This window comes from Saimiri boliviensis, chromosome 8, assembly GCF_048565385.1.
Source record: "Saimiri boliviensis isolate mSaiBol1 chromosome 8, mSaiBol1.pri, whole genome shotgun sequence".
In the NCBI taxonomy this organism is placed as follows: Eukaryota; Metazoa; Chordata; class Mammalia; order Primates; family Cebidae; genus Saimiri; species Saimiri boliviensis.
This window is the reverse complement of record NC_133456.1, coordinates 53,969,916-53,995,144: the sequence shown is the minus strand read 5'-3', so window position 1 is coordinate 53,995,144 and position 25,229 is coordinate 53,969,916. Positions and strand designations below refer to the sequence as shown.

The following is a 25,229-nucleotide window of genomic DNA, read 5'->3' as shown; positions in this document are numbered from 1 at the left end:
GTTTCTACGACGTTGCAGTACATAGACGGATATACTGTTCTATTTGGGGTTTAGCATATCCCAGCATATCATGTTCCTTTGCTGAACTTCTTTCCTTGTAGCATAGATGCTTGTTTGTTTTGCAAAACACTGATTGAGCTTAGGAAAGGCGATTGGTCAGGCATCAAACAAAAACCAACAACCACCAAACAGATACCAAGCTAGTCTCTGGAGAAACAATAGCAAAGCTTGAAGTGAACTGCTTGTATAGATACATCAATGGAAATAAGACAAGGCACACTCCAGTTATGTAACCTTCAAATTGCTACCTGTCATTGAGCAACATAAGTGGGGTTGCATAGGCAGATTGGGAAAATGAACCCAAGTTACCCTTTCTGCACACACTGCCTGTTCCCTTTATGGGAGTAATCTGCCAGATGGAGACTTAAACCATCTTCCTGTCTTCTTTCCATGTAAAGAATAGGCATTTGCATGGATTTAAGAAATACTTGTTGAAAATGAATGGGAAGCCTGATACCATGTAAGATACTAGGGAGCGAAATGAACACACTTGCTGTCTCTGGGGGCTCCCGGAACAGTGGGAAACACACCTGAAGGGCCAGCCTGAGCCCAGGGTTACACATCTTGGGTAAGGGAGCTCCTTGAGGACAAGGCTTTGCTTAAGCAAAGCTGGAAGCTATGGTATTAAATTAACTTATCAGGAGCCATTGGGGTATGATTTAAAAAAAAATTTTAGAGTCAGAAAGACTTAGCTTTAAATCTCAGCTCTGTCACTCAACAGCTATGTTGCCTTGAGAAAAGTATTTAACTTCTGAGCTTCAATTTCCTCATCAGTAGCATTAGGATGATAATAGCATTTATTCTATGGGGTAGCTGTGAGAATCGAAGAGATAAAATGTCCAGTCTACAATAAGTGCTCAGCAGAGTGTAGCTGTAAAATATTAACGTATAACTGACTTTTCATGTAATTGTGATAAAAGCAAGGGTTCTGAGGACAGATTGGCCCGGGTCAAGTTCCAGGTCTGCTTCTTTCTGCAGCATGACTTTTTAGGCTATATTTTATAATCTAAGCTTCAATTTCTTCATCTGTGAAATGGGGCTGGTAGTAAGACTACCTTTCTCACAGGTTTGTTTTGATGATTAAGTGAGGTAAAGGGCTGACAGCAATGCCTAGCACAAAGGTTAGCTTTTGTTAATATGATGTTGCTAGGGTGACATTATGCTCCTTCCTTCTGAGAGTCGGTGATGCTATTACTGAGAAGGTGGCCACTTTGGTAGTGTACCATGTGGCTAAGAACATGGATTTTGGTGCAAAGTCTGGATTTTTATCCCCGCTCTCTGTTCCTTGCTAGGGGTCTCTTTAGGCCTCTGTTTCTTCATTTGTAAAATGGGCACAATAAAAGTATCAATCACACTGTTTCCCTGAGGGTTAAAGAATGGAATTAATTTTAAAGACTTAAGAGTTAGTACATAGTGCGTGCTCAATACATATAAGCTATTAGTATTGCCTGAAAACCTATAATCATTTAGACAAAGCGTTCATGGTTTGACATAGAATGCCCAAAGACAAATATCTAACCCCTTCCAGTGGCTTTTGCCACTCAATAAAAAAATCTTTGTTTTCTATTATTTGACTAATAAGAAAGCTTTAGAAACAAGCTTTCCCTAACCTAGCCGCATCATGACAGACACTGGAAGGACATAAGCAATAGAACTTACAAGGCTTTCATGTAAGGACAAAGACATCTAATCCAGAGACATGAAAGGCCATGGCCAAAGTCTTAAGCCATTTCCTTCTGGAGGTGAAACTGGAACCCACTTCTCTTGATGCTCAACCTCAAGCGGTCCCTGAACAGAGCAGTTGCAAAACCAAGTGAAAACCACAAAGGACACAGGAAACAGGAGACCTGGGTGACCAAACAGGGGAGGGAAAAGAGGGGCTATCATCTGGGCCTTTCATCCATTTTGGGTGCTATTCGGCTTAGACTCGTGATGAAGAGCATGAGCATGAAGTCAGGTGGAATCCAGATTTGTTGTATTTCTGTCTGTGAAAACTTGGCCAATTAGCTTAACTCTGCAAGTCTCAATTTCTGCACCTGTAAAATGCGGCCACTTGCAATTTGAAAGATAGAATGAAATGTTTTAAAATGCTCAGGATAATCTTTGACAAAGTGAGGAAGGAGTTCAACAAATGGTTAACTTTGTTATTAGGAAGCATCATGGAAAGACAGAAGAATGAAGGAGAAACCACTGGATATAGCATAAGTGAATTCTTGGCCCATGGAAATTTAAAAAAATCAGATCACTGTGCTTTTTAAGTACAAAATTTTTATGTCTTTAAAAAAAATGCTGACTGATATTGGGGATTATAGATCAAAATATTCCATCTGCATTCTGATGAAGCCAATCATTCACTGAATTATTCTTCATTTTTTAAAAATGTAGTTATTCACCACTGGAGTACCCAAGCTGGACTTTGAGACGGTGACACTCTATTCTCTGACAATCTATGCCAAAGACAACCAAGGGGCAACAGCCTCACAGACCATTTTCATCCAGATTGCAGATGTGAATGAACCGCCCACTTTTGCTGGATTTCTTGCCCAGGGTGACCAAGGTACAGAGGTTCTTCTCTTGGGGGAAGAGGGCTCCGGTGACTATGTCTACCTATGTGCCCCTTATACTGTGCCCTGTGCCTCTTGTACTCTCAAAACATCATGGCTATAACAGTGATAAGAATGACAGTAACAATAGAAATGATAAATGGTTGACACTGGGCGCTAACTATATACTAGGCGCTGTCCTAAGAGCTTTAACCGGATACTTATTTAATGCTCACAGCATTAGAGATAAGTTTTACTCTTATTTCCATTACATAGGTAACAGACTTAGAAAGTTGAGATGACTTTCTCAGTGTTGCAGATTATTCATTTATTGTTTGATGATTGTGTACTAAAAAATATTCTCTTTATGTGTGATTATTTAATTAACAGTATGTCTATATCATTAAGCTCAAAGCTTCGCCAAGGCCAAGGACCATGGCTTTTTTGCTCCTTCTTGCTCTGTTGTTTTTTTTTTTTTTTTTTTTCACCATGTATGTATCTCTTTCACTTTCTCTCTTTCTAATCTCTCTTTCTGTGTAGTCAAATATTTAATACCCACATGTTTTCTATTGTATAAAAAAAGCACATTAGCAGCTCAGATGTTGGAGTGACCACTAACTGAAGAGAATTACTTGTCCTGTCTAAGCCTCAGTTTCCCCATTGATTAAACTGAGATATTAATCCCATCTTGATGAGGCTCACTTGAGATAGGGTTTTAAACTCCTAAGCATAGTACCAGGTACACAGTAGGTGCTCAGTAAATATCTCCCTTATTTCCCTTCCCCAAGGCAGATGGTAAAGTCCTCCTGGGCAGATCCAAGGTGAAATTATGCTCTTCTGATTTCTAAAACTGTGAGCTTGGTGCCAGAGTGCTTGTGGAGACCTGATGAGCATTTGCTCATCAGATGAGCAGGTCCTGGCTACCATCTAAGTAGGCCCATGGACTTTGTTATCCACAAATCCTGTTTTCTTGGCAAAGTGGTGCAGCAGTTTCTCCTGGAAGGTTCTTCCCCCCAGACATTGAAGGATCTCTTACTGCCTCAAGGTTCCTGTTCCTTGGAAGAGGAATTCCACTTGCACATTTGTAAGTTTATATTCCTCGCTGTTTTAAAAACATAAGAGAAGAGAGCAAAATTAAGAACAAGAACAAGGCACACTTTAATAAAATAATTAGGCAATATTAATGTATTAGCTATGTGACCTTGAGCCAGTTATTCAATCTTTCTAAACCTTAGTAAAACGGAAATAATAATAAAGTCACCAATGATGTTAAGTGCTTAGTAATTAATAAGCACTCAAAAAATGTTCAGCATTGTTCCTGTTTAAATGTATAAATCTCATTGCTCTATACCTGACACATAATGGACACTTGACAAATAGTATATTATTATTATTATTATTATTATTAATTGTAGGTTTAATGGGACTACCGCTATAAAAACATCTGTGCTGAGCAAGTGCAATGCCTTAAGTTTTATCTAAAATTCAGGATTGGATGAGGGATTTGGGGCTTATGGTGGTGATGCTCATTCAAGCCCATCTGTTGTACATTTTCTGGCAGTTACTGAGATTTATATCCTGGAAGATACTGCCCCAGGCACAGTCATTTACCGAGCGGCAGCCAATGACCCAGAAGATGCTGTTTTGGAGGTAATTTATGTTTTGGGACAGAGAATAACAGGGCCTAGTGGTTTTATGTGTGATTGCATTCAAATATAAAGCCATGGAAGCAATCAAGTCAATTATACCCACAATTTAGTTTTCAAATATACCTTTGCCTCAATTATCATAATACTTTAGGTGAAAATGATTAAGGTCTGGGTTGTCTGGGTAATTGCTTCCCTTCTAGTACAGTCTATCTTGTGCAGGCTGACCCAACCTAATCCTTAGGTAACTCTAGTAAAAGATGTCAAGATGTTTCATTTTGTTCTTAGGAATCTTGGCTGTACGTACAATAGAGAAAGAATCCAGCTTTCTGGCAGAATTAATTTGTATTTCAAAACTCTAGGTCTTGTCTTGAGATTTTATAATGCTTTAGATAGAGAGGAAACTATGAGGTTGGTACCAAGAGGCTTGGGTTTAAGTTCTTAGTCTACTACTGCAAATCATCACTGAACATTTCTGCTTTGCTGTTTCAACTGTAAAATTGGGGAAATGATACCTGCTTTGTCTTGTCTCAGATTGCTTTCTCTCATAATTAAATATAATATTTGATTATGTTTATATGAACATGAAAGTAGTTTTTAAACTGAAACATCTTGCAAATGACAGACTTTATATTAATGTCTTAATTTTTGATGCCATATGGAACAGTTATGGCATTAGTAAGCTATAATTTTTTTAGCTAATGAATTGATAGACAAAAATATTGTGTCTTTTAATTTTTAAGGTTGTATTGCTTTCCCTGACTGGCTAAAAATGACAGAATTGTACATGTTGATGCTGTACACTCAATATTTACAACTTTTGTAAGGCTATTTCAAGGCAACTTGAGTCATACAAAAATTTTTTAAGCAGTAGATGTCCACTAATATTTGAGATATTGTGCACATGGTTTTAAAAAGTATTGAGTATACTTGAATAACTACACAAAGGAACACTGCTGTTGTCAAGCTTCCCCACACACATTTGTCTCCTCCTTCTCCCAATAGCACAATACCACATCCAGGAGGGGACTGGAAAGGTCACAGCTTTCTTTACAATATGCAATTAAACCACCTAATCATGCATATTGCTCCAAATCAACATGTTCAAGATTATGGTATTGAATGCAGCACTGAGCAGCTCCAGCCACACAGGAATCAGATATCATACCACAATTGCTTCCTGGTGTTCTCCATGGCAGCTCACCCTTCTAAAATGTTGACATTATAGGGTGTAAAGCACATCACAACCCAATAGGGTTTGGCTGTGACTCCAACGTACAATCAAAATGACTTACTAGACAATTAATGCAAGTAATTCGTTTCAAATAAAAGACTTCTAAATGCTTGCTCACGGAGATTAAATGCTTCTGGATCCGACCCTACGCTTTTCACAGAAGAGAATTTATTCCTGGGCCATATTCGGAAGGCCTATGAAATGTTCTCTAAGAATTTTACCAATCATGGAATGACATTTCAGTGGTGACATAGGCTGTAGACACATTTAGACACACTCCTACACACATCATTCTGACACAGTAGATCAGGCCAGATGCTATTCAAGTACTCATGACTGGGTAACAATATTCATTTGTTTAAGTCTTTATATTGATTCAGAGGAAAACAAGTTCTAATATGAGGAAGAGCTTGCCACTGTTTTGGGGCCTGATGATGATGATGATGATGATGATGATGATGATGATGATGGTAAAATAACCTTAACAACTATTAAATGTTTATTGTGTGATAGGCCCATACTTTATATCATAGAATCTCCACATTAATCCCTGAAGTAGATGCTATTGTTGCTATAATATTACCTGATATATCACTAAAGAAGTATTATGTCTTTAATTTATAGAGGAGGAATATGAGGCCCTTAGAAATGAAGTAATTTGCCTCAAGAGTAAGTAGTGGAGTTGTAATTCAAATTCATATCCACCTTGCTCTAAATCTTGCATGTTTCCTATCATACAAACAGTTCCGAAAGTATTCCACAAAACACCCCTTCTACCAGATGCTCCATGAGAAAACTAATGATCCTGTGATCAACTTATTTTGGGAAGTGATGTCTACACATCTCGCCTGAATTAATATGCAGCACATCAAATTCCCTATGGAGTTGTTTAATAGAGAGATGTTTGTTCATCTCTCTATTAAAATAAAATTTGTTCCAATTATTTTTCCATGGCACTTTAAAAAATGTAACACCTGTTAACAGCTTATGCAATGCCAACTAGAACCCACAGAGTAGGAAGATTGTGTTAGATCCCTCTGTAAGGTTGATCTAATATGATCTATCTCTGGGGTTATTAGAAAGATGAAAGATGAAATTCCACATTCCTTGCTGAATAAATGACAGTGTAATGAGTCTGAATTACATCCACATCTAGACCTACCTAATTCCAGGGCCAGGGCTTTTCATGCTTCAACATCATTACTACTGTATATTTTAAGAATCCCTAATACTTGTTCTGAGATGTATAAAGAGTGGGACTTCTCATTTTTACAACAAGGAAAAGGAAAAGCTGAACAAAATGAAAATCAACACTTTTCTTGGACTCCTCAGGGCAAACTGTCACCCCAAAATCTGGAGTGACAGGTAAACCGAAGACTGATAGCCAACCTCTGCTTATTTGGCACAGAAGCTTCTGGAACCATAGACTGGTGGGGAAGATTTAGTTGGTAGCTTTGATGAATTACTGGAGGCTAAGTGTGGACTAGCAGGAGAGTGAGAAACTGTGTGCCACAGTCTTGTTAGGGTAGTCCTTGACTTTTGTTTTACCTTTATGAACTCTACTAGGTTCTCACAGTAAAGATCCAAGAAAGAACACCTTGTGTCTCTGGGAGAGGGAAGAGAAGACAATCATTGTGAAATAATCTCAGAGTTTTCTCCATGACAAAGGCCTTCTTTCCAAAGGAAAAAACTTTGCCTGAACCTTATATTATCTGGGACTGAATCAGACTATTAAAACTTGCCAAATCTTGATTCTATTGTGTATAGACAGGGCTATTTATAATTTGAAAATTTCAAAATCTCTTCTCATTTCCCCCATGTTGGTCAATATTAGAAACTGCCTTTTAGTCTCCTGAAAACATTTATAGAAACAAAAATGATTCAAAACAATTAGCTTTTAGTATGGAGTATTGTTTGGCAAAAAGTTATTTCCTCTTGCCTTTCCATAATTCTAATCAGACTTTGTCATTTTTTTTAAAAATCCTTCTCTCATTGAAACTATAGGCAGGGATTAGGTCTATCTTGTTCATAGCAGTATTCTAGCGTCTATGAAGTGTTTGCTAAATAAAAGTCAATAGGAAAGACCTTAAAAGAAGTTATTTCCCAAGAACAGAGCTTAAAATGTTTTGGTATTGAATTTGACCTTCAAACATTTTGAAAAGATACTTACTACAAAACATAGTTAAAACTTAATTTATCCATTGTATGACTGCTATCGAGCGCCTGTGCTGAATACCCTGTTCCAAGGGCTGAGAGTACAACAGTGAATACAACACGGAGTAAGGCATGTAAACTCTGGAGTTTACAGTCTACTGAGAAAAATTGATAGCAGCTAAGCAACCAGTAATTGATAAAATGTCAGACAGTAAGTGATGTGGGAAAAAAAAGCAAGGCAAAAAGAGAACACAGTGGGGAGAATGGTTGATAGCGTGTATTGTTTTGTATTGGATAGTTAGGTTAGACCTCTTTAAGGAGGTGACTGTGATCAGAGACCTGAATGAAGTGAGGGAGGGCGCCACACATATATCTTGGGGTAGAATATTGCTGACAAAGGCCACAGCAAGTGCAAAGGCCCTGAGGAAGAAATATGCTTAGCATTTATTTGAAAGACACTACCAAGATACCAATTTGACTGAAGAGCGAAGAGTGAGTGGGAGAATTAGAGAGATGACACTGGAGAGTAGGCAGCAATCAGATTTCATGGGTCTTTTTAAACATTGGTAAGAAGTCTGGATTTTCTTTTGATTAATGTGGATTCGATCCCCTTGGAAATTTTTGGTAGGGGAATAAATCATGTTAATAACATTTTTAAAGATCAAACTGTAAGGGTTATTGCCAAATTTAAAATGAGGAAACTGAGGCCAGTATAAGAAAATTAAATGCCAATTTATTCAGCTCCCGGGCGAGGTTCCTCGGTCCCGGGGGAAAGGGGCCAGAGAAGTCACACTGAATTCCCGAGGGGTAGGGCTTTTATAGTGAGTGAGGGTATCTTGCTTGGTTATGAGGAAACAGGACATGGACCGGGCAAGCTGCTATTGGTCGGTAGGCGGGATTTCTGGTGAGCGGGCTGCCCAGGGGAGCGGGACCTGGACTGGGCAAAATGCTATTGGGCAGGTTTTGGCGGGGCTTCTTTTAAATTTTGGCGGGATTTTCCAAAGGCGGGCTAGGTGCCCAGTGCAGGGCTTGATGTCGAGAGCAGAGTGGTGACTTAGTTTTCAGGCACAGAGAGGGATGGGCATGTCCGAGCTCCTGGCGAGGCAACCGGCCTGACTGCAAACTTATTTTGTGTGTGAAAAAGTTGACTGTCAAGAGTCAACAGTGGAAGCAGGGAGACCATGTATAGCTGACTGCGCCAGTCCGGGTGAGAGAGGATGGGGGGTTGGTCTAAAATGGTGGCAGTTGGAGTGGTGAGAAGTCATTGCATTTTACATATATTTTCCCAACATTTTATTATAGAAAATTTTAAATATACCAAAAAGGTGAAAGAGCTGAAAAACTTCAAGAGTGAACACCCATATACCCATCACTAGATTCTACCATTAATACATTGCTGTCTCTGCATTATCATACCATTATCCATTTTTGTATCTTTATATGAATTCTTCTTATATTAATGCACTTCAGAGTCAGTTGTGGACACTGTTACCCTTTCCTCCTAAACACTTTGGCAGTTTGCATATATTTTGGAGGTAATGTTGACAGACTTGACGAATTGGGTGTCGTTATAATGGAAAGAGAGGGATCAAGATAGTTTCTAAATTTTTGGCCTGAACAATTCATTAAAGAGGAATGGGGTAGAGGAGGAAAATTGTGTGCTTTGTTTTGAACATGTTTAGATTGAGAAGCCAATTAGACATCCAGCAAGAGTAGGCAACTAGATTTAAAAATATGTAGTTCATCAAAGACATGGGGCCTGGAGTGTCAATGTGGAATTACCAGTGTGTACAATGTGTTTACAGCCTGGGACCAAATGAGATTACCTGGGAGTGGGCGGGGGGTGCGGTGGGGGTTTAGAAGGAAGAGGAGGATTGAGCAAATGACACTGAACAGGACCAGTACCGTAAAAGGAAAATCAGGAGAGTGGAGTGTCTCCCAGGAGTATATGACTGTCACTGGTGTTATGAATATATGTTGTCCAGGTTCTTGGCATTTTGAACAAAGAATTGGACAAAATGCCCAGCAAAGCAAAGAACAAATGAGGCAATGGAAGAACAAAGCAGGGATTAATTGAAAACAAAAGCACACTCCACAGTGTGAGAGCAGACCTGAGCAGCAGCTTAAGGGCCCGGATACAGAATCTTCTTGGGTTCAAATAGCCCCAGAAGTTTTCCATTGGCCACTTCCTGCTCACCTCATGTAAATGAAGTGGCAGCCCACAATCAGTCTGATTGGCTGCAGACAGCAGCCAACCAGAGGCTGAGGTAAAGTTACAAAGGTCACATCCAGTGCAAACATCTGATTGGTTACAAAAAGCAACCAATCAGAGGCTAGGGTGAAGTTACAAAGTTATACTTCTATGCAAATGAAGACTCTGCCTGCAATCGGTCTGATTGGTTGTGGACAGCAACCATTCAGAGGCTGGAGTGAAGTTATAAAGTTGCAGAGAAAGACTGGCCCCCCGCAATCAGGCAGGTTTATTGCAGACAGCCAATTTCCCACCTGCCATGCAGAAAAGGTGGGGGTTTGGAATTAGCCTCTGATCCTTTTGTTCCTTAGGTGTGGAAAGTTAGGGTTTTCCTTTCAATTAAGTTCTAGGAAGTCGGTCATGAAACAGCCTTAGGTTCCCTGCCTCCAGATCCTATTTTCCTGCCTCAGGACGATGTGTTTCAAATAGAGATTGGTCAAGTGCAGTTGAGATGTTAATGGAGATGAGACCTGATCACTAATCACTGAAGTGGCAAAATGCTAATTGCTAGAACTCAGACAAGTACCTGGCACATAGGAGGTGTTCAATGAGTGAATGAATGGAGATCTTTGGTGACCTTGATAAGTGGGTTCATTTGGTGAAGTGAGAATGAAAGTCTAATTGGAGAAATTTCAAGAGAATGAAAGAAGAGGAAAGTACCAGTAACAAGCAGAGACAACTTTCAAAGATTTTTCCCAAAAAGTAGAGCAGGGAAATAGATAGTACCTAAAGGAAAATTTGGAATCAAGGGGAATTTTTATTTTGGAATGATGAGAAATATTATAGCATGTTCTGTATGAATATGTATAATCCAGTAGAGAGGAGAACATGAATAGTGCAGGAATTAGTGACAACAGTTGGAGTTATGGCATCCAGGCATGAGTGGAGGGCCTGCTGTCAGAAGCAGTTTGTTTAGAGAAACAGGGAGGAAGGCAGTGTATAAGGGGACATATGCAAAAAGTCAAGTAAAGTAATTGCATGTTCATTCTCTTGCCCTTCCAACAATGTGTGTGTGTGTGTGTGTGTGTGTGTGTGTGTGAGAGAGAGAGAGAGAGAGAGAGAGAGAGAGAGAGAGAGAGAGAGAGAAAGTCTTGCCCTCTTGCCCAGGCTGGAGTGCAGTGCCATGATCATAGCTCACTGAAGTCTCAACCTCCCATCTCAGCTTCCCAAGTAGCTGGGACTACAGGCACATGTCACCACAACTGGCTAATTTATTTTTATTTTTGTAGAAACAGTTTCCCAGGCTGGTCTCAAACTCCTGGGCTCAGGCGATTCTCCTGTTTGGCCTCACTAAATTCTGGGATTACAGGGGTGAGCCACTACACTTGACCAACAATTATTTATTGAGCACCTATTTGTCCCGAGCAATGTTCTAAGTAGTGGGGCTTTAACAGTGATATAAACAGATAAAAGTCTCTGCTGTCATGGAGTTGATATTTTAGTGGTAGGAAGATTGCTCATATATTTTGGCATATCAGATGCTTCCAAGTGTGATGGAGCAAAATAAAGCAGTGAAGGGGATAAGGAACTGTATAGGGGAATGGTTTGCAATTTTAAAATGATAATCAAGGTTTTTAAATAGAGTGGCAGTGGATATTTTCTTCTGATTGCTTCTACTCAGTGAAATAAGAAATGAGGCCAGCAGCAGAAAGTGAGGAGATGGGGAGAGCTGTGGGGAGTGCTGGAGACTTGAAGAAAGGGAAAAAGGCATGAATTTGCTGCCTCCCAAAGAAGGCAAGGGAATTGTCCATAGAAATGTGAAAGGGAAAGGAAACATTCAGAGAGGAGGTGGAGGATATTAGGGAGATTTCTGATGAGAGACTAAATTTTTCAGGATACATTAAAAGGATTTGATGAAATCAGTGGGATAAGCAGTCCTTATGAGGCAATGAGGACTGCACTTCCTGGGATGACTGAGGTATGTGAGGTCTGATGGACATGTCCTGGTGGTTGCTTAAAGGTGGTAGGAAGTGGATAGTCTGCACTGATGATAATTTATGCTCGAGACTAGTCTCTTAGGATGTTTAAATGGTTGATACAGTCATTGCCCCTGAAGGAGAATAAGGGTGGCTATCTTTTGTGAAGGAGAAAGAGCTCTTTGGGGTTTCTTTAAAACTCCCCGTGGTCATGTCAAGAAGGAGAGGATGTGAAAGGGGTGGGAACCCATCCAAGAAGTCACTATATAGGAATCCGTAATTTAAGTGTATTCACAGAAGTAAAATGAAGATTTGTCCATGGTTAGCCTGTTCAAAGTAAACAGCCAACAAAACAAAAATGTTTTGCTGTTCATACAATACCACATTACTTGGGTAGTGCCGACCCACACAAATTTTTTCTCATATTTATTGAAAAGATGAGATTACCTAAAGATGCAAACCTTTTGCACCTAATAGAAAAACTAACTCTTTGGGCTACTTGATGCCAATTTACATAGCAAGCGTATGATTTTCTTTTGCCTAATTGGTTTATGGTCCTGTAGACATATTAATGCTCTTATAAAATTGTATAATCTGTGTTTTTCCTTCACACAAACAGGCAGTGGGCCTTGTTTTTCTTAATTCATAGTAGACTCTCAGGAAATGTTTGCAGAATCACTTGAGAAATTAATTTTTGTTGCTCCCAGTGTCCTGGTCTTTTACCCTAACATCATCTTAAAATTTTATCTTTTTGTGACACCAAGAGAAAGGGGGGAAAGGTTTGTGTCATATGATATGATGTTAGAACATTTTGTTATGTGAAGTATCATTTAGTTTAGGCATACAATGGCCAAATGAACTTAAGAATGGAGACAATTATCTGGGGTATTCAAGCTAAAAAACAATTTGGCTTGAAGCAGCTATATCATTGTGGAAAAGTGATTTTAAGAATAGCTTTAATTATCTAGAAAATATCTTTAATTCTCCACATGAAAATCAGATATTTGGAGAAAACCACAATCATAGTTTAAACAAATATTTTTGGGGCAGTTGTTTACTTTATAGTTGCACAACTTGCAACATCCTCCACAAGATGGCATGCAAGTTTGTAACATACTATAGCCAGTAGCCATGACATTGCTAGATCATTTGCAGCAAGCAATAAAGTCAGAACAACTGCACAATGAATTATTATTTTCTGTGTTACACACTGCAAATGTATACATTCTGGCAATTTTTTCTATAGGTAAAGATGATTCTTTTACAGAGGCATGCATGTCTCTGAGTGTAATTATTTGACGGATATATAAAAAGAAATCAATAATTTAAGTCTTTTTATGCAAGATGTAGATTTGGTGTCAATTAGCATGTTTAAAGTCAACAGTTTGTTGAAGGCTCAAGACAAAACAAACATCTGCAGCTCATGTTTGAAAGAGAAATTTTTAAGAGACTAAGGAAATTAGAAATAAGGAATTAAAGTACTTATTTTTGGAGGATTTATTTCATTGTTTTAAAGTATTCCTGAAAATATTTCCTGGAACAGCTGAGAAATAGCATGGCAATTCATGCTGAATATTACTGTGGTTCTTTATCTTGGCAGCAGCAATAGAACCAAGTGGGATGCTTTTAATAAAACACAAATGCCAGGGTCTCTTCTCAGACCAATTAAATCAGAATCTCTGGGGGTGGGCCCAAGCATGAGTATTTTTTAAAAGTTCCTTAGGCATTCTGATAGTACCTTATGCTTCAGAGTTCCCTGACAGCCTTCTCCTTTGCTCAAGGCAGGCATCACTAATTGAACCTGACCTCACTTTTTCTCTCAGTACAAGGCCCTGGGTAGCCCTTACCAATCAATTCAGAGATGAAATGAAGTCCACTTGCTATCAGACTTACCAAAGAACATGGGAGGGACAGAATTAAATGGTACTCACATATAAGGTGATTGATTTCTTAATGTGGTAACTGACTTTGCTTCCTAGTATGATTCAGCCCAAGAATTATTTCAGCTTCTACAAGAAAGGAAATTTCAGAGAATGCGGAGGACAATATCCATGATCTACCCACATCCCTTTGGATACCTTTTTGCCATTTTTGTGTGGTGCACCCCACTCTGTACCAACTTCAGTGTGCTTCTGCTTCCATTAGCCAGAAGAGATGAGTGCCTTTGGGTGTTTCTTGCAGGTTGAAAAGCGAAAAGTACATGGGAATTTACATCTCCCTGGAGTAACCCTTAACCATTTAATGAGTATGAAAGCCCCATTTCTTTTCCTTGCGTGGAGACAACTCTGAGGCAGAATGTGCACTCCTGAGCTTGCTTATAGGGCCAAGCTAAAGCTGCATCTGTGGGACTTTGCAGTCAAATTTTTGCTTGGCTTTCTTGCCATCTCAATCCCTCTTCCACAGTTTTTCTGAAGCACTTACTAAATCACTTGCACATACATTTTCATCTTAGGGTCTGTTTCTGGGGAAACTTTAAGACACATACCAAAAATTAAGGCCACTGGGCTGCAAGAGAATCTATATGAAGCAAGTTTTAGATCATGCAGAGCTAAGCCATCTAATGGGAACATGTGAAAGAATGATGAATACTGGTCTACTCAGATCCATGAAAGATGCAGGTCTTAAAACTGGATTGAGGTGCAAAAAGTAGATGTGCTATAGCAAGATCCCAGACATGGCTGCACTTTGAAATTATACAGTTTAACAAATATTCGTTCCCAGGTTAGGCTCCCAAGATTCTGATTTCACTGGTCTCAGCTGTGTTCTGGACATTGTCCCATTTAAAGCTCTCCAAGTGGTTCTATTTTATAGCCAAATTTGAAAATTACTTTAAAAGAACCAGATTTAGAGTACATAAATATTACTTTGGTCAGCTGTTAGAAATTCACATTCCTAGGCCCCCCTACACCAAGTATGATTCAGTAGTTCTATACATATTATATTTATTTTCAGATGCCTTAGCTGCTATTAGGGAAACAGTAAACACTTGGGTAAGTTCACTGAGACCATCTGGCTAGGTCAGGGATGGCAAATCAAGATTCCACTTGCATACGTTCTCTTATTGATGGATAGAGGCTCTCAGGAGTGTTGAGAAGGATTCTGACACTGAGTCTGGGTTCAGCAAGCAAAGATACTACAACAAAAGCTTGCATAGAGGTCTCTAGCTTTATAGATAGCTATAAGTGTATGAGCATGGTTAATAAGGAGTTGTGCTAGGAAGGATGATGCCTCTAATAGTCCAGTGGAAATGTATAGGTAATAAAACCATTCCTATTGCTTATAAAGTGAATGTATGAGAGGGATCTAATATACTCTGGAGGAAAGGAAAGAGGATTTCATTTGAAGTCTCAAGCTTTCAAGAGCAAGCATATGTCTCATGTATTTTTTTTTTTTTTTTTTTTTCTGAGATGGAGTCTTGCTCTGTCACCCAGGCTGGAATGCAGTGCTGCAGTCCTGGCTCACTGCAACATTTGCCTCCTGGGTTCAACCAATTCTCCTGCCTTAGCCTCCCAAGTAGCTGGGACTACAGGCATGCACCACCACACCCAGCTAATTTTTTGTACTTTGGTAGAGACAGGGTTTCATCATGTTGACCAGGATGGTCTTGATCTCTTGAACTCATGATCCACCCACTTCAGCCTCCCCAAGTGCTGGGGATTACAGGCATGAGCCACTGCTCCTGGCCTGTCCCTGCTCTTGAAACATTGAGCTTGCAAGCAGTTGGAGAGGTTCTAACTTTTCTCATTGTGTTTGACCTAAAGTTCGAGCTCTGACATTTCCAATTCCCAAGCTTCTCTAAAAGCAAATAGTCATGAACAAGCCTTTCAGAGAAGGGAATAAAGTGGATTCTGTAGATAAGTCCATCCAGAAAAATTGATGGCTCCTTTTGACACACATTCTCCCCTGCAATCTGTTCTTGTGCTTCAGAACCTAGGAGTTGGGTTGCTGTTGTTATTTTATGTATGGCTAAAATGTTTCTTTACTAGTTGATGATATCATTACAGATACAATGGGATGGGAAAAAAACAAAGGAGAAAAGAATCTAAGTTGCCTGGCCCCACAGAGAGTTAATTTCTCATCCCTAGAACTGCTTTTCTGTTGGGGAGAATCTTTCATTTAGGTGGCTTTCCCAGTGATGGCCCTGGCTGCCCAGCAACCACTATCTCCAGCCCTTCCCTAAAGGACGGCAGGAGTTGTTCATATCAGTGTCATCAAATTTTTTTTAAAAAGACTATTGAATTTTATGAAAAATTAAACCTCATGAAGATGTAGCTTCCCAATTTAAATTGCTCCCAAACAATTATTGACAACAGTGTGACACTGAAATTGAATTTGGAACTGCAGATTTTGGAATGGCTACAAGCATAAATGTAAGCATCTTTTAAAAATTATGCATATATATGTATAACCAGACCCAGTGTGTGTGAGTACTCTCAGGTAATTTAAACACAACCCTCTTCCAACCTTTCTCCATGAAACAAGCATTATTATTCCTGCATTTGCCTTAAAAGTAAATATGTGATACATTTGCCTGTGTTCCTGAATGCTAATATTCTACATTGTTCTAAAGAAAGAGCCAAAATCAAGTCCATCTTATTTATATGTATGGAAAAGGATGGTATGAATTAAAATGAATCAGAACATGATGATTCATCAGAAAGTCGATAAATTAAAAGGTCACTGGTTTCTCCAAAAGATTTTGAGGTTGCTTTGCGGTTCTCATGGGCTTAATCTTCTCGATGAAATGATCTCTGTGTCTACACAATTATTAAATATGTGGCACTCAGTGTAATGAACTTCTGATATTAATCCCCTGACGGATTTATTTTGCCCTGGCTTTTTCTAGTCATTTGATTCTCACCTAGATTAGAGACCCTGACTTCCCCTGCTGTCTTTCTTGAGAAGTTTGTCTTAGGGTTACAATGCCAGGAACAGAGAGGCACTATGTAAAGTGACAAAAGACTCAGCTCTCAGACTGGGGACAAGCCACTTGAATTTTCTAAGCATCAATGTTTCTATCTGTGAGATAGGATAATATCAGTATCTATGACGTAAGAGTTATTGTGAGAATTAAAAGATGACATATTTGAAACACTTAACAGAATAACTGGAAGGCAGTGTAAATGAAAGCCAATGAGAGGTTAAGAAAACAACTTGATAAAATATTACCTGTGCCTACACATACAAATTCAGATGAACAGACTTCTCAGTATTTCATATTTTTTTCTTCTTTAGCTCCATGACTTCCCTCTCCACAAAAGCCCATCCTTTCCATCAACAAGCAAACAAACCAAATTATCCCTGAGTTCTCGTTAAACAGTCAGCCTATTTCTCTAAATGTAAACTCCTTTTTATTTAATTTTAGCATTGGGTGAAACGTTGTGAGAAATGTTCAGATAACATACTGAACGTAAGAGAATAGGAAAATTCATTTTTCTATTCTTGAAAAAGAATAAAAACTTGAAAGAATTGAACCTTGAAATTGGTTGAATGGAGTATAATTTCATTATCATCATCATCATCATCATCATCATCAATGACAAGCATTTACTGAGCATCTATCATATATGGGAGTGGTCAGGGGAGTGAGGATGGGCTCAGAGCACAAAGAGATTTCAGGCCTGGTTTTTAGAGATGCGTGGAATCTTGCCAGGGAAGTAGCTGATGTATCTGCAATATTTTGCTTTCTCTTTACCGTCCAATAAACAGTACTTCATTTCCCCGGAGGGCTGTGGCTTCACGATCGATGGCACTGGAACAATTTCCACAGCAGCAGTTTTTGATTTTGAAAGTGAATCTAGAAGGTAAATACTGCTACTGGGTTTTCATTTGAAATGGCAGTTCTTTGGTTCACATATCCCTTTTCATGACTATTTTCCCTCATCTGGCCTTAATGTGCTCCCCAAATTAAGATGCTTTTGGCATCTTTTTGTTTGTTTGTTTTAATGAAATCATCACTTAACCTATAGTTGCATGGTGGCTGGTTCATGCCAGACTTGGCTGTTGCGGCTCCTTTCTGCATCCCCCTTTTCTCGGAGTGAAGCCAGGGTTATTTTGGGGGTGGCATTTGCATCCTGCTGTGTTAGTATGTGGGTACTCCTCTCTGGATACCTGTGACACAGAATTCATTCAGTGTAATACAGTATCTTTAAAAAGCTAATACACCGATGTTTTCTTCTTATATTTTTCACATCTGCCAAGGGTTAGCCATTGGTTCAAGTTATTATTTTTATTTATATGGGGATTTTTTGTGACCACCCTTTTCAGTCATATGTTTTGCATCAATGTGCTTCATAGGAAACGGAAGCAAACCTTTAAACCATATCGATCCTGCATCTGATAACAGATTATTTTCTATTATGAAAGTTGAGGATGGGATACATTCTAAGTGTTAGCATCTTTAGAAAAGAAGTCCAGTGGAGACTAGCTGCCCACACATCATATGAGATTACCTTTCAGTGAAACAGATTTGGAGTTCAAAACCAGGATGTACTTTATTTTCTTTTCTTTTTCTTTTCTTTCTTTTCTTTTCTTCTTCTTCTTTTTTTTTTTTTTTTTTTTTTTTTTTTTTTTTTTTTTTTGAGATGGAATCTCACTTTGTTGCCCAGGCTGGAGTGCAGTGGTGTGAATTTGGCTCACTGGAACTTCTGCTTCCTGGATTCAAGTGATTCACCTGCCTCAGCCTCCTGAGTAGCTGAGAGATTACTGGCATGCATCACCACGCCCAGCTAATTTTTGTATTTTTAGTAGAGATGGGGTTTTGCCATGTTGGCTAAGCTGGTCTCTCTAATTCCTGACCTCAGGTGATTCAAAGTGCTGGGATAATAGGTGTGAGCCACCATGCCCGGCCAGAAAAAGGGATATAGTTTCTTCTGACAAGTTCTTCAAGTCAGCTGAAGGGTATGCCTAAACTTGCATTATCTTTATATAATTTTTGAGTAGAAATTGCCAAAATCTTTATCCATTTTCCTTTAATCCCACTGCTCTGCCCCATGACAAACAATTATTTAAATTATCTTATAAATCGCTCTGGGAATAATGGATTTTATGCATTATGGTTTTGTTTTTTTTTTCTTTTTGGCCTGGTGTACCTCATGGAAGAGTGATTATGCACATGCAAGATATAAATCTTTCCTTTTTCTCAGTGTCATTTAAATCAGAAGAGTTGACATGGGATAACTTAACCTCTGTTTGGAGAATTTGAATAAAAGTATTTTGCTAAAGCTTTGCAATAGGTTCTCATTGAAGTTTTACACAGAGCACACTATTCCTTAATTTTCTTCTTAGCTGCAGAGCTTCTAAGGTCACTGAGCACTCTCACTTTAAGTGAGAGACAAGGAAATTTTGAAAAGCCTCATTGATTTTTATCAATTCTGTCCTTTCAAAAGAGATATAGGGGCCATGAAATCACTTGTTCAAATCCCGCTAAAAGCGTTAGAAAGGCTCACTGCTTTCTTTCTTCCTTGCTGTTATCAACTCTCCAGCATTCAGCTAGACCTGATATAACTTGAACTCGTTAGTGCTGCAGATCTTGTCCACACCTTATTCTTTCTATTCTTGTAGCTAAGACTTCCCAGAATTATTTTTAAATGTCTTTATCTTTTAACAGTGATTGACTTGTAGTTTTTATCAAGAGTATCTCACAGATTATCTTCTTACAGGAAAAATTATGAAATATGAGTGATATTGAAGACTGGGTTAATTTTTAGGACAAATAGAAGAAAAAACAATCAGTTTGATCTCAGTTGTACACTTCAAGATTTTTATTTTTCTGAAGGGGGTAACCAACTCTCTCAGTTTGGCTGGAACAGAGGAGTTTTCTGGGATGGGAGATTTACAGTGCTAAATCTCTGGACCAGGACAGTCCTGGGCCAATTGGGAGAATTGACCACACAAGAGCATACTTTATGGATGTGAACATTTATCTTTCCACTAGAAGACATTCAATTTCATCATTTCAAGGACTTTTATGTCTCAAACCCTACACATCTCTGTTAAAATTTTTTGAGACGGAGTTTCGCTCTTGTTACCCAGGCTGGAGTGCAATGGCACGATCTCGGCTCACCGCAACCTCTGCCTCCTGGGTTCAGGCAATTCTCCTGCCTCAGCCTCCTGAGTAGCTGGGATTACAGGCACGCGCCACCACGCCCAGCTAATTTTTGTATTTTTAGTAGAGACGGGGTTTCACCATGTTGACCAGGATGGTCTCGATCTCTTGACCTCGTGATCCACCCGCCTCGGCCTCCCAAAGTGCTGGGATTACAGGCTTGAGCCACCGCGCCCGGCCTGAAATGTTCTTAACACCTTCTCCTTTGCATTTCTCTGTTTTCAAAATTGAAACATCAGTGTTTGGAAGGTAAGAACCCATAGCCATAAGCGCTGTTTGCTAAAACACACTAAGGATTTCCCTTTGCCTTTTCATTGTTTATGGAGATTAACAGACTTTTCTAAGTTCCTGTCTGTCCTTTCAACTGACTTGACTGATACGGTCCTTAACAAAATATTAGCCATTTCTAACCGTTAAAATAACTGGCTTCATTGACATTTTAACTAGATGAATCGATTGTTTTAGCTGATCGGATTCTACTCCTGTGAAGCCCTGTTAGTTTCTATAAAATCTCAGCTGTCTTTCTTGTGGCTGCGTTTTCAGTTTTTCACTGGTTATTAAAGTGGTTGATCCTGGAGGACTGTTTACAGCTGGAAATCTAAAGATTTTTCTCATCAATGTAAACAATAAGGACCCCATTCTTAGCTGCAGGTAAGACCATAAAACATAATATTTTAGTTTGACCTTGAAAATTGAATTTGAAAATGTTTTACAAATTCATTATTAATTTTTTTTTTGTTTTCTGTGCTTGTTGTTTTCTGAGAAAGAAAATAAGCAAGTAAGATGTAAACAACCACTTTAAGATGTAAGATTTTTTTTAAAAGGGTTTCCTTAAAAACTGAAAGCAAAATGGTTTTAAAGTATAAAGTGTATTGAAATTGCAATGGAATGAGGTGTAGTTAGTGCAATATATTCTTAGTGTCTGACTTGTGCTGGATTATCTCTCTCTACTCTCCAAGGAGATTCTGGCTAATATTATCATCAAGAAGTTTAAAAAACCATTTTGAGGGTCAACAGTGATTAAGCATAAGAACCAATAAGAAGTTGGTTCTTACAGAAGGATAAGAGCACAGTGATTAAGCATACAGGGTCTAGAGCCAGATAGGCTTCGGGTCAAATCCTCTGTCAGCCACCTTGATACTTATTTCTAAAAATTGCCCTAATGTCTTACAATTTCCATTTCCATGTCTATAAAATGGGGACAAAAAAATGGCCCTACTTCCTAGGGTTGCTGTGAGGAATAAATGCAATAACACTTAAAAAATGCTTAGGAGTCTGTCTAAACTGTACGTAAGTGCTCAGTAAATGGGTTGGTGGTTAAGCTCATGGTCATCATTTCCACCCTCGTCATTGCAATCTCCAACCTCCTACTCTTGCCATCACAAGGTGTGGAAAATAATACACAGCAAGCAAATGCCACTCTCATAATCTTTCCTTTTTAAACAAGTTTATTAAATATTGAAAATGCTGTCTCGAGTGTGACTTCTATCAACTCAACTCAGCACAATAAATTTGACATCACACTGGATGAAGAAATTCCAATTGGGAAGAGGATTGGAGTATGCCAGGCAACAGACGATGATAACCTGGGGGATTTAACCTTTGAACTTGATCCAAGGAACGATTACTTTGCAGTTGACAAGGGTAAGTTGAGAAGTGCCCTTGGCAAATTATACCTCCTATTGTATGCTATTGCTGTATTCTGTTGGTCTTTATTTGTCCTCCACAGTTTCTTGAAGGTACGTATCAGTCTTCTTCATTTTCAGAACCTCGACATGAAGCACATAGTAGATGCTTCATAAACATCTGTTGAATAACTCTGTGTGAGACCCAATTCTTTGTTCACTCATGAGCTAACACGTGGCTCCTCATCTGCTGCAAAGAGGCAGTCCTAGCCCTTCACTTAACATACCCTTACTAAAATATCTTCTCAGATCTAACTAACTCTACTCTGTGCTTCAGGTCCAACTTTTTTTGTGTGTGTGAGAGAGAATCATATTGGACTTTCTAGAGTCACTCATTCATTCCTCATTCAATCAGCTGTGGCTGGGGCTGGGAGAGGACCAGAGTGTGTGGCATTTAAGGCTTCCTCTAGAGCTGAGTAAAGAAGAAAGATGGTCATCTTAGCACACAGGCCAGTTTAAGCCATTGTAGCAGATGCTGTCAATATCCTACTCATACCTCCTCAGGCCTTAACAATTCAGTGCAGCAAGCCCAATTTCCACCTGCTAATATATACATTTCTTTGCTTGAGATATTATTTGGGTCTGACATCTACTCTGCCCTGCCCCATCCCCCAAGAAGAGTTAAAGAAATCCTACCTGCTAGGAGTTCTCAGTCAATGTATGAAGGGAATTGGTGCACTCTAGTTCTTTGCCTCTGTTGTGAGACAATTTTGAATGTGCAGTCTACACTGGTTTTCAGGGATCCCAGTAATACTAAGTTCTAGCTTCCCACAGTAGTGACTTGCTTGATGACGTACTTTTTATTGGGAGTTTTCCTTCCCTGTCTCACTTTCTTTATGCCACTTAGCTCTGATCACCTCCCAAATAAACTACTTACACTCGAATCCGCATCTCAGATTCTGTCTCTAGAGGAGCCCCCAAATATGACAGCCACCATCCCCTCTTACCTGAATTAGTGCACATTTCTCTTAACTGGGCTTCTTCTTTCACCCTTACCTCCTCTAAGAATTTCCACAGAGCAGCTAGAATAATTTTTTTAAAAGTCAAATTGGATCATATTCCTCCTGGATTTTGTGTAAAATCCTCCTGGGATTTTCCTTTGCATTTGGAATATAATCCAAATTTCTTACCTCACTCCCAAGGTATTTTCTCTGGCCCCTGTATCTTTCTCCAATCTCATCCTGTTCCATGGTCCCCTTTGGGTCCATTATACTGAAAGCAAACAACTAGGCTGCCTGCCTTGGGACGTCTGCTCTTGTGTTTTTCAGGATCTGACTATTAGACCTTGTTTTAAAAAATCACATTACAGTTTTCATTTCCTTAATGTCTATTTGAATTTTGTGTTTCGATTTTCCACCCTTGCTTAGTTTTGTCTCCCAGCCCAGATTATAAATTTGATAAATGCAGCAATTGCACTTCGTTGTGGCATATACAGAATTTAGCACAGTTTCTGTCATATAGTTGGCACTCAATAAATGTTTGTAAGTGAATAAGTGGATGGATGTGTGGAAAGCAGCACAGCGAGTTATGGTTCATGTTTTCATTTATCATGTTCTCTACTGGGAATGATCTCCCATTCACCACCATTTTCTTATCCTACATATGTCAAGTCCCAAAATAAGAACCTTCTCTTCTGAAAAGTCTTTTGTGTTCCCCTAAGCCAAAAATAATTTTGTTTTTATTACCAGCTAACATAATATGATTAATTAGTATACTGCGGTGATAAACAATTAAAATTGTGCTTGTATTTTGAATCAGTTTCTTTTTCCCTCCCTTCCTTCCTTCCTTTTTTCTTTTTCTTTCTTTCTTTCTCTCTCTCTCTTTCTTTCTTTCTTTCTTTCTTTCTTTCTTTCTTTCTTTCTTTCTGTGAGATAGTGTCTTGCTCTGTGGCTCAGGCTGGAGTGCAGCTGTGTGATCACAGCTCACCGTAGTCTTGAACTGGGCACAAGTGACCATCCCACCTACACACAGCTAACTTGTAATTTTTATTTTTGAAGAGATTGGTCTCACTATTCTGCCCAAGCTTGTCTCAAGCTTCTGGCATCAACTGATCTCCACACCTGATCCTTCCAAAGCGCCAGAATTACAGGCATGAGCCACTAAACCTGGCCTGAATCTATTTCTAAATTCTAATGAATGGGGTATAATTTTCACCTTACCTTTTCCATTGCTACATACGTAATAAAGTAATTTTGAAAATGACAGCAAGGGCCAGATTGTAGCAAGATGTGCTGTTTTGTTACAGAGCGTGGTACTGTGGTTACTACTACACGCCTTGATGTGGAGAGAGCTGGGTTTGCAAGTGTCCAGTCCTTCTCCATTAAGGCTTGTGACTGTGACCAGCGGTGTGCAGCAATTCTAGTAACTGCCTATATCCATGGCATTAATGACAACTCACCTTTCTGTGATCATTACCTCATTAGGTGAGCTGAGATGGGTGGGCAGGGGCAAGTATTCGGAGTGGGTAGAGAGCAGAGAGATTGCCATATTTATTGGCCCAACTGGACATGTGGTTAATCATTAAACTGACTCTTGTTCAGCCTCAGGTCATTGTCCTCAGAAATGACCTGTTGGGCCTATTTGTGTTAGTCCATTTTATGTCACTGTAAAAGAATACCTGAGACTAGGTAATGTATAAAGAAAAGGTTTAATAGGCTCATGGTTCTGCAGGCCTATTCGAAAAGCATGGTGCCAGCATCTGCTTGGCTTTGAGTGAGGCCTAGGAAGGTTTTACTCGAGGCTGAAGGCAAAGGGAGAGCCAGTATATCATATAGCAAGAACGGGGTGAAGTTATCACACTCTTTTAAACAACTAGCTCTCCTATGAACTACCAGAGTGAGAACTGACTCTGGATGGGTGGCACCAATCCCACAATTCATGAGGAATCCACCTTTATGACCCAAACACCTCCCACCAGGCCCCATCTCCCAACATTAGGAATAATATTTCAAAATGAGATTTGGAGGGGCCAAACACCCGAACTATATGACTATTCATTACTACAAGTTGGGTTTCCCGGATCTGAAAGTACATGGTAAAAGCTTGAATTCTAGAAACGTAGACCTGGTTCTATCCCTTTTCAGCTGTGTGATCTTTGGTAATTTACTTAAGCCTTTGAGTTTTCAGGTTTTTCTTTATAAAATGGGATAATAATAGTACTTACCCTGCAGGATTGTGGTGGAAAATAAACATTTATTCTTCCACAGTTATAAATCTACTGTGACTACAGAGTGGTAAGGATTATCTCTCTTGACCACACCATCCAGATGTTCCAGGTTGGAAAAATCCCAGAAAATTATCTGATTCCCACTCAAGACTTCTCCTCTGAAGCAATGTTCTTGATCAACTGCCCATCCCAAGCAAGTGCCCAGCTGGGTTCAAAAAATACATAATCCTAGAAAATTAAAACAGTCTTACCAAATTCATAGACCCTTTTGGGAAATGGCTTCCTAGATGGTACTCCAGAGTTGATCTGTCTGCTCCAGGATAAATAGGGCATCTACATGCATGCATTACCCAAATGAGTAAATATTTATGGAAAATGCATTATATTTAAAAATAATATCCATCTAAAGGGATTTTTCTTCTTAAAAAATTAAACAGGCACACACTCAAGGAGGAAATTGCAAAAGA

General features: G+C 39.1%; 2 protein-coding genes across 2 annotated transcripts in view; both read left to right on the top strand.

The window, feature by feature from the left end:
• THOC7 (THO complex subunit 7) overlaps positions 1-2,564 on the top strand; it is a 62,628-nt gene extending 60,064 nt beyond the window's left edge. The window contains exon 8 of the mRNA XM_039477071.2: positions 2,446-2,564. Coding sequence (XP_039333005.1) covers positions 2,446-2,480 — 35 coding nt within the window. The 3' untranslated portion in view covers positions 2,481-2,564. The remainder of the gene's footprint in view (positions 1-2,445) is intronic.
• Positions 2,565-2,710: 146 nt separating this feature from the next.
• LOC141585381 (cadherin-related family member 3-like) lies at positions 2,711-25,193 on the top strand. The gene is made up of 6 exons (XM_074404492.1): positions 2,711-3,687; positions 4,165-4,253; positions 17,514-17,608; positions 20,455-20,562; positions 21,359-21,555; positions 23,842-25,193. The coding sequence occupies exons 1-6, from the start codon at positions 3,543-3,545 to the stop codon at positions 24,021-24,023; spliced, it is 816 nt and encodes a 271-aa protein (XP_074260593.1). The 5' UTR covers positions 2,711-3,542; the 3' UTR covers positions 24,024-25,193.
• Positions 25,194-25,229: the final 36 nt, after the last annotated feature.

Bases quoted from the DNA above. Each gene is read 5' to 3' on its own strand.
- LOC141585381 (XM_074404492.1), top strand. From the start codon at position 3,543: ATGGACTTTGTTATCCACAAATCCTGTTTTCTTGGCAAAGTGGTGCAG. The intron at 4,254-17,513 runs GTAATTTATGTT...TCCAATAAACAG, and splicing joins CAGAAGATGCTGTTTTGGAG to TACTTCATTTCCCCGGAGGG. The intron at 17,609-20,454 runs GTAAATACTGCT...CTGCGTTTTCAG, and splicing joins TTTGAAAGTGAATCTAGAAG to TTTTTCACTGGTTATTAAAG.